Source organism: Arachis ipaensis, chromosome B10, assembly GCF_059453495.1.
Source record: "Arachis ipaensis isolate K30076 ecotype BB chromosome B10, ASM5945349v1, whole genome shotgun sequence".
NCBI lineage: Eukaryota > Viridiplantae > Streptophyta > Magnoliopsida > Fabales > Fabaceae > Arachis > Arachis ipaensis.
This window is the reverse complement of record NC_142435.1, coordinates 79470460-79480384: the sequence shown is the minus strand read 5'-3', so window position 1 is coordinate 79480384 and position 9925 is coordinate 79470460. Positions and strand designations below refer to the sequence as shown.

Here is a 9925-nt window from a genome sequence, read left to right as displayed (position 1 = left end):
TGAACAGAAAAGAATGTCAAGTTTATGACAAAGCAGTTTAAAATAAACCACTTGATGTATTTTCAAAGAGAAAAAAATGCCAATATAAACCATGATGCCTCTCTCATCAGTAACTGTCCTCTTTACATTACTGCATCATGATTGTTTGAACTTTTAACGAAGTTCCCATTTCGGACATGCAAATGGACTGGCCATCCTACTTTGGAGTATATTTCTATATTTCACTCTCCATATAAATGTTTTCTTATTCTCTTCTCTTCAATTTAAAATAGGAAATAATATCAAAGTTCTAAAACAGGAAAGGAGGAGGAGGGTTGGGTTTAAAACCTTAGGTATCGCTGGTAACTCTGAGACTCTGCAGTTTCAAATACATAAAGATATGACCCCGAAAGCACCAGAAAACATGTTTGCCACGTAGCAACTAAATTCCCAATTCCCTGTAAGATGAGGGCTATTTAGGTTTCTGATTTAACAAAAAAAGTTATTACCTCAAATATAATCGCTAACGGAAACATTTTTAAAAGGTTTGTAGAAGTACCTTCCAAACTAGGATTCTACCATCAACAACTAGATCACGACTCCAAGGAGCAAGTTTGGAGTGTAAACTATCAGGTGTAGGCTGATTACATGTTTCCATAGTCTTGGCAATATGCTCAGCAGTTCCATGATTCTACAAAATCTCTCTGGTGAAAAGTGAATGCAAAGATTTAGCACTTGAATGGATATACATGTCGATGGGTAACTTGGATGAGGCACTTTAATCTTCAGAAAACCAGAGGCACAAACAGGATAAGAACAAATTATGCTCAACAAAAATGCGATGCAGATCATTACTGTAGTACAGTTTTGATAAGTACACGACAGACAAACCTGATTAACAAGTACTGCCATTCCACACCTATCAATGACAGAATACACATTATCAGCTTCTTTGGCCCATGGTGAGCTTATTATTTGACTATCATGAGTTGGTTTAACCAAACTACAACTCCCAAAATCAGAGCCACAGTCCGTAAAAAAGGCAGCAAAATCACGTCCTGATATGTAAAATCGAGAATAAAGATTATGCCTCTGCTCATCAGACTGGCTTTCCTGTAAAAACACCAAATCATACAAGAGAAGGCCAAATAACGTTGTCAATAAAAAGGCCAAACAACAAAAGTGCAACTCAATTCCCCACAGCTCAAAAGTGCAACTCAATTTCCCACAACTCAAGCAGCATACCGCAGTGTGTAGTGTAAAATGACCAAAGTCCAAAAGAAAATGACTATCACATCTGGCTGAACCACGAGATCTGAGAGGAATTCTAACTTTTGGACCATCAAGATCAACATCGAATGCAAATCTGAAAGATCAACAAGAAACAGGAATCTGTAAATGAGCCTTCTATGCCTTTCTAAGTTAACCGAAAAATTTAATAAGATATTCGAAGTTTGTTCATCTGCTTAAAAACGGTGGAAAATTTCCCCTTGGGGCACAATAACTGCATTAAACTACACATCTCATGAAATGTGGTTCAAGAAGATCCCTACCCTGGAAATTCTTGTTAGAGGCAATAAAGAATTGGATCGGGACACAGGAGAATATGTCTCTAATACTTCGTGCAATTTTCATATTATGTTTGGGAATAACACACGAACAGAAATTATTGTGCATCTTATCTTTTATCCTAGCTTCATGTTATTTTCTTCTTATTTATGGCTACTCTAATCCAATACCCAATATATTCAAAGTAACAAAAAGATTAAAGACAGAAAATAAAACATAAATAATAAGAAAATAAAGATAAAAACAAAGAGAGATAACCTGCTTTTCTCCTCTAAAACCATCTGAAATTGCTCCTGTGCTCTACGAGTCATTTTCTCAATCTTAAAATTCAGTTTTAAAATCATTACAATTAACCAAAAATTCAGTTTTAAAATCATTTTTTAACCAATAAGGTACCAAAAATTTTCAATCAATCCTACTTGAAAGACACAAGATTCTGCAAAACCACTATTTTTCAAACACAACATAATGATCAGAGAAATTAAAGTGTATACTTACATTTTTCAGCGAGAGCTTGTTGGGTAGTCCCTTGCAAAAGCCCAGAATACCCACAGTTGTTACAGCTTCCACCACCGCCTCCGCCGTTGTACCTACCACCGCAGCTGTAGCAAGCACCATCACCACCGCCTCCTCCTCCTCTGTATCCACCACCACACGCAATAACTGCGACCACCACTGCCATAGCTCTTGAATGGCTCTCACAAAAAGCTTTCTCTACAAAAATTTAAATTCAAAATAAGCATGATTACAAGAAAGGCATCAAGCTGATATCCATTTACATAGAATCAGCTTCATAATCCACAATGCATTACAATTTCTAAGAGTTGCATCAAAACCGAAGTTCATATTCTTTCTACAAAAGCACCGCAAACAGAAGTCATTTATGGAAAATAGCACAACTCAAATTTTATTATTTTTCTTACAACAATTATATTAAATCAAATGTAGTAGAAACACACCAGCCAAGAAGAAACACCAGGCCATTTAGGATACAAATGAATACAAAAGTGCTTTTCCATCTAGGATTGGTGTAAATAGAAGCTGCAAAATGAATATGAATTTTAATAACAAAAAGATGAAGTACCAAACCATGTTTTTAATTAATGCATGAAAATCAGTTCAATAGTTCATAGCCCCAGAAGTAAAGATAAGATATCCACATGTTTTCTTTTTCTCTAAATTTGCTTCTTCAAAATTCAAAATGTGGACATTGCTTTTACACACATCAACCTTGATATGAAGACTATTAATCACAATCCCAACAGTTCCGATCAATGGCTTTGTAAGCTTAGCAAACATCAAAATACTCATTTCATTTGTGTCCCAATCTAAACCCAGTTTTAGGACTCGCTGTGAAATACCAAGAAAATGGTCATTTCATTTGTGTCTGAATAAAATCCTGCCGAATTGCATACTAGGCAGAGCCCCAATAAGATGATGGCGATGCGGATTTTAGCCATTTCGTGCAACCACCTGAATACTGCAACAAGTTCAAGAGGATTTTGATTAATTCCAAGTACATAAAAAAATATGTCAATTGTGTGCATATGCCTCAGATTCAACACATTGAATCTCAAACAAGAACAAACCCCTCTCAATGTATAAAAGAATGCACAGCTTCTAGGACTAGTAGAGATGGATCACTTAAAAGATGGTGCAAGAGAAAACTAAAATGGAACATAATGTTGATTACTCATTGAAGCTGGCAAAGTGCAGTTGGAAACTTGAGCAATTCATTCACTTAGAACCATCAAGATTTATGATAAAAATTCATTCATGTGATTTCACAGGAACAACTTTAGCTCAAACCATGTGGAAAAATAATTCATGATATAGCGATATCATGAATTAAAACCTAATCATGTCAAATATTCTTAATAAAATATCTAAAACTACTATTTTTCAGGTTATAATATTGAAATATGAAGGAAGTAAAACTTGATCAACATAGTTGACCAACGCATCCCTTGAAGACCCACACTAGGAGGGCATGAACCCAATGAAAACTCCTGCAGCTCGACACTTTCCTACAGAATGATTTTCCTAGTTTAGCACGCACGTATGAAATTTCCAGCACCTATTGCTTCCGTTTATGCCAAACACAGAAAGGAATCATAACAAATTGAGAATCAGAAGGCGAAACCCCCAAAATTAGAAAACCTAGAATTAGAACCCAAAACCCCCAAAAATTCACAGAACCAATTGAAAATTGATACATACCTTCTGTATCTCAATTAGCCATTGCAGTTCATCATCACTATCAAAATCATACACACCTTCGAACTACAAAGTGAGAGCGAGTTAGAGAATGAGCAAGAAAGAAAGGATACAGAATAGAGAATGCTTACTTGGTGACAGAGGATACGACGATGGTGTTGAGCAGTGACAGTGAAGAGATGAGCGGCGACGCAATGGCTTGGAGACGGTGCAGCAGCTCAGCGGCGAGCTCCAATCGACGGCAGCGCCGCGACAGAGCACGAAGGCGGTGATACATCCCTCCTTCCTCCCTTCGAGCTCGTCGGCGGGGGCACAGAAGCCCGACGGTGGCAGAACGACGACTTAAACAAGCCCTAGCAGTGGTGGTGGAGCTTCAGCGGCGACGAATCACCTCCTTTTTCTCTCCTCCATCGCGTTTCCTCTCATCCTCGAGCTCTCTCTCTCACTGGCGCTCGACGACGACGGCGACGGCAACGGAGCCCTAGACGGCGTCGTCCTCTCTTTCCTTCCTTCCCTTCTCCTCTCTGATTTCTTCTCTCTTTCGTGTTTGTGTATGTTGAGTGAGGATAAGAGTGTGTGCTGCACTACTGCGTGAGTGAGGGGGAGGGCCAACAAATTTTTTTACTAAGTGTTTATTGAGGATTCCCATATTAGGAGACATTTTAAAAGCGCACCCGAAACAGAAAAAATAAGCTACTCTTTACAAGCGTTCCCTTAGATGAGAAAAGTGTATTTATAGATATTTAGATAAGGCTACATTTTATAAGTGATTTCTAAAATACTTAAGGCTACACTTTTTAAATGATGCCACAATTGTGTATCCTTTTCTCATATAAAAAGGCAACACGGAGAAAAGCGTAGCCTATTCATACCAAATGTAGCATAAAAAAAGTGTGGCTGAAAGGGTATTTTTCTTGTAGTGTGCATTGAGAAAAATAAAAGAAAAAAATATATATTAAAAAAAAAGAAAAGAAAAAGAACAAATAAGAAAAAGGGGACAAAATTCCCCAAAGTAAATGGTGAAAGCAATGCATATGTACTGTACTTAAAATTAGGATGCATGAATACGTGGAAACATGGTTAATGGATAGTTAGGGGTGGTATTATGATTACATGGATTGTCTAAAAGTTAGGTGGAAAGTTTAAGTTAATTAAGGATTCAAATTTTAGTCCACTTGGCCAAATACAATCCTACCTTGACCCTAACCCCATTACAACCCTTAAAAGACCTCTTGATTTGTGTATTTATGCATTAAATTTATGTTGATTGTTAGATGAAGAGCAAGCCTTAGAAAGCAAGGTTAGTAGAGAATTGAGAGAATCGAACCTAAAACACTTGAGTGATTAGAGTGTATACACTACCAGTGAGGGTTCGATGCTCAATCCCTTGTTCCCTGCTTTCATGAGCTATTTTCTTCTTGCAAGTCTATTTGTGCTTCATTTTCATTATTTGAATTAGTGAAATCCAGTTCATATTTCCTCATGAAAGATTTGTTTACTTTTAACTAAGTAGGTGGAAACATTTTGCATGTAGTTACATTCATCTAGATAGGTTGCATTTCATACATTCTATCATTCCTCTTCACTCCTTTATAGCTTCTCTTGAGCTTAGCATGAGGACATGCTAATGTTTAAGTATGGGGAAGTTGATAAACCACTATTTCATGGTTTATCTTGTGCTTAATTGAGTGGATTTTATCAACTCTTTACCCACTTATTCATACTATTTGCATGGTTTTACATTTGCCTTCCTAATTATGTGCTTTGATTGAAAACATGCTTCTTTGGACTTATAATTGCAAATATTAATCCTCTCTTATCACCATTAGATGCCTTGATATGTGTGTTAAGTGATTTCAGAGATTACAGGGCAGGAATGGCTCAGAGGATGGAAAGGAAGCATTCAAAAGTGGAAGGAATACAAGAAGTTGGAGAAATTGCTAAGCTGTTCAGCCTGACCTCTTCGCACTCAAACGGCTATAACTTTAGCTACAGAAGTCCAAACGACGCGGTTCTAGTTGCGTTGGAAAGCTAACGTTTGGAGCTTCGATTTGATATATAATATGCCATAGTTTCCCTGACGCTAGGCGACGCGACCGTGTGCTCCATGTGGCCGCATCGCAGTGACGGAAATCAGCGTGTTTGAATTCTTCTCCAGCGATTTCTGGGCTGTTTTCGACCCAGTTTGCGGCCCGGAAAACATAGATTAGAGGCTATAAAGTGGGGGAATCCATTCATTCAAAAGAAGGCTTTCATATTCACAATTTTAGGAGTAGATGTAGTTTTTAGAGAGAGAGGTTCTCTCCTCTCTCTTAGGATTAGGATTTAGGACTTCTCTTAGTTTTAGGAGTGACTCTCAATCCCAGGTTCAATGTTCTTTTTATTTATTTCTCCAATTTAATTTGTATGTCAGATTTAAGTTCTTTTGTGAATGCAATTCGAGGTATTTTCAGACTTAATTTTGCTTTGCTTTATTTATATGAATACTTTTAATGTAATTTAGATATTTTCCCTTTTGGTCTTGGTTAAGAAATAAGTAACTCAGGAATTATCCAACTCAATAGCATAATTGATAATTGTTATCCTTGCTAATTGAATTGATCTTCAATAATCCCAATCTTTTCTTAGGAATTAACTAGGATTCAAAGAACTAACTAATTAGTCGCTTGATCTTCCCTTGTTATAGCAAAGGTTAACTAAGTGGAATTAAGATTCAGTTTTCATCATCATTGATAAGGATAACTAGACTGGACTTCCAATTTCTCATACCTTGCCAAAAGTTTATTTTATAGTTATTTATTTATTTTATTTGTCATTTAAATATATCTGTGCTCATTGCCCAAGCTCCAAAACCCCCAATTTACAAAACTCATAACCAATAATAAGAACATACTTCCCTGCAATTCCTTGAGAAGACGACCTGAGGTTTGAATACTCGGTTATCAATTTCAAAGGGGTTTGTTACTTGTGACAACCAAAATGTTTGTACGAAGGGATTTTTATCGGTTTAGAGACTATATCTACAACGCGACTGTTTTTATGACATTCTTTACTGGCAAAAATCCTAACGTCAGCGACCGCGCGCCTTAAGCAGAACACATATGACGCGGTCGCATGACTGACGCGACCGCGTGACAAGGAAAACTCCAAATGACGCGACTGCGTGACCCACGTGGACGCGAGACAGAGGCCACGCACCAAAAATTGCAGAAAATGCCCCCAGCAAATTCTGAAGCCCTTTTTGGCCCAAATCCAAGTCCAGAAGGCATGGACCAGAGGTTATGAAGTGAGGGAATGCATATGTTCAAAGAGAGTCTCCACTTTTAGTTAGTTTTCATGATTTAGATTTAGTTTAGAGAGAGTTTCTCTCCTCTCTCTTCTCTCTTTAGGATTAGAATTTAGAATTAGGATTTTATTCGCTTTCAGGATTATCTCTTCATCAGGTTCAATATTCCCTTTTATTTACTATTGCAATTTAATTTATGAATTCTTCCATGTTACAGATTACTCTTTTGAATTAATGTTATTTGAGGTATTTCAGTTTAATCTTGCTTTCTCTTATTTACATTATTATTATTCCCATCTGAATACATTTTTTTATTCCAGTAGATTTACTTTCCTTCTTTTGGTCTTGGTTAAGAAATCAGTAACTCAGGAGTTATCAAACTCAAACATGATTGATAATTGTTATCTTTGTTAATTGAATTGAACTTCAATAATCCCAATCTTTTCTAAGGAAATAAATAGGATTCGAAGATCAAACCAATTAATCCCTTGACCTTCCTTTATCTTAGTAAAGGTTAATAAAGTGGAATTAAGATTCAATTCTCATCATCATTGATAAGGATAGCTAGGATAGGACCTCTAATTTCTCATACCTTGCCAAAAGTTTATTTACAGTCATTTATTTATTTTACTTGCCATTTAAATTGCTTGTTCTTCATTTACTTTATTTGCTAATTGAATTATTCACTCCTTATTCTCAAAACCCCGATTTACAATCTCCATAACCAATAATAAGAACATACTTCCCTGCAGTTCCTTGAGAAGACGACCTGAGGTTTGAATACTTCGGTTATCAATTTATTTAGGGGTTTGTTACTTGTGACAACCAAAACGTTTGTATGAAAGGACTTTTATTGGTTCAGAAACTATACTTGCAACGAGGATTTATCTGCAAATTTCTAGACCACGCAAAAGTATCTCTCATCAAAATGGCACCGTTGCCGGGGAACTGCAATCGTGTGCCTTATTATTGTTATTGTAAATATTTTTCTTTTACTTGTTTATTTGTCTTTATTTTCCCCTCTTTATTTCTTTTTAGCTACTATGAATTCTCACCCCTATCGCTTTGAGTTTGGTTCTAATGTTATTGAAAGGAATGGAAGTTATAACAGGAATATGCATCAAGGTCAGAGCAATCAAAGATGGATGGAGCCAAGAGGATCTGATCAACCCTTTAGGCAACAACACCCTCCAAGATATCATGGACAAAGACCATTCTACAATGCATACCAAGCAAATAGACATGGTGGACAACCTTGTAATTACCAACAAGCCCCACCCTGTGCCTATAGGCCATCCTCTCAACGTAACTTCGAACCACCACACTCACAAGCTCCTTTTCACCATTCGCCACCACATGATCCTCATTTACCCCAGTTCTAATCCAATCACTCCCAAACACCACCACTTTCCCCTGTACCATATCCAAATCTATCACCCCGAGTATCAGAGGTTCGCCTCAAGGAAATAGTAAATCGACTTCAAACAACCCTTCATCAACTGGAGCAAGCAGTAAGTCAATTATCTTCTAGACGTTCGAATATTCAAGGACACCCCACAGCCCCATGTGGACAATCTAACGAAGAGCATAGTATGAAGGAGATACTAGAAACTCCAGTAGACAAGACAGAGCATGGTTTCGTACTGGAACAAGTAGAGGAAGCTGTCATTATTGAAGAAGAAGAGTTGGTTGAAGACTTAGGAGACGCTGAACCTCCATGGAAATCCAAAGCTGTGGAGCATTCTGTCAAGGATGTTACAATTGATGCTAAAGAGGATTGTGCGCAATCCCCAGAGCAAGTATTTCATGAAGAACTAGACAGAATAACCCAAGAAGCAAATTTCCTTGATGATGATAGTCACAAGTCAAGTTCTCCTAGTAATGAACTTGCATCCGCAAGTGAATTCTCTGAGATCGAAGAATCTTCCCCAAGTGAATACGAAGATGATACGGAGGTAGATTTCTCTCAACCTCCAATCTATGACTTAAGTGACGAGGAAGACATAGATGGCTTTGATCAGGACATGGATACATTTGAAGAATCTTGCAAAGAAGTGGAGAATTTCACAGAAGAGCACAAGGGAGTAGAACTCACAGAACCACTGGAACCACCTATCCCAAGGCCATTACCACCCAATACAAGTTTTAAGTTGGTACAATCCTTAACCTTTAACTTTATTTTTCCACTTGAATATGGTTTGCTTGAAATAGGTGGCCAGCTTAGAGCTCTCTGCAGCTTTAAGAGTAAAAGGAAAATGGCTCGTACTCAGAGCTGGTGCACAAGGTTCAATAAGGTTCCACGCTTCAACTCGAAGTGCACGAATTGGCATCATGATCAATCAGATGGATTTCGAAAAACGTTTGGTTATCCTGGTGAGAATCTAATTTCTAAACCGCCCAGATGGAAAAGTATAGATCAAGACGAAGGCGGATTTAAAAGCAAAGTTTGGGATCCTGGAATCTATGCTGACAATCATCACCCCGGGAGCCTGACAATCTGTTTGAAGCTGCTCAGAAGCTTCACATGCCTAGTTTGGGACCCCGAAGGCTATTGGCATTCCAAGCATTGGTAGAGATTTTTGGATGAATTTAAGCATAAGCCACCATAACAGGAAGCTCATCCAATGTCCAACTTAAGGACTTTAACTAAAAGTGCTAGGTAGGAGACAACCCACCATGGTATGATCGTCCCTTTTTCAATTTTTTTTAGTTTTATTTGTTTTCACGTTTTATTTTATTTTATTATATTGAACCTGGAGTTTTGCATCGCATTCATGTTAATCATTGCATTCTTCATACTGCATAAAAAAAAAGGGTGCGCGATGCGACCGCATCATTCATGCGATCGCGTCGCGTTGAGAAAAGCACTTCCCA

General features: G+C 37.5%; 1 protein-coding gene across 1 annotated transcript; it reads right to left on the bottom strand.

Moving 5' to 3' along the window:
• Nucleotides 1-567: 567 nt before the first annotated feature.
• Nucleotides 568-3008, bottom strand: LOC110268066 (uncharacterized). The gene is made up of 7 exons (XM_088487349.1): nt 2910-3008; nt 2176-2262; nt 2047-2124; nt 1807-1868; nt 1225-1345; nt 871-1092; nt 568-762 (listed from the first exon to the last, which is right to left on the bottom strand). The coding sequence occupies exons 1-7, from the start codon at nt 3006-3008 to the stop codon at nt 568-570; spliced, it is 864 nt and encodes a 287-aa protein (XP_088343475.1).
• Between the last annotated feature and the right edge of the window lie 6917 nt (nt 3009-9925).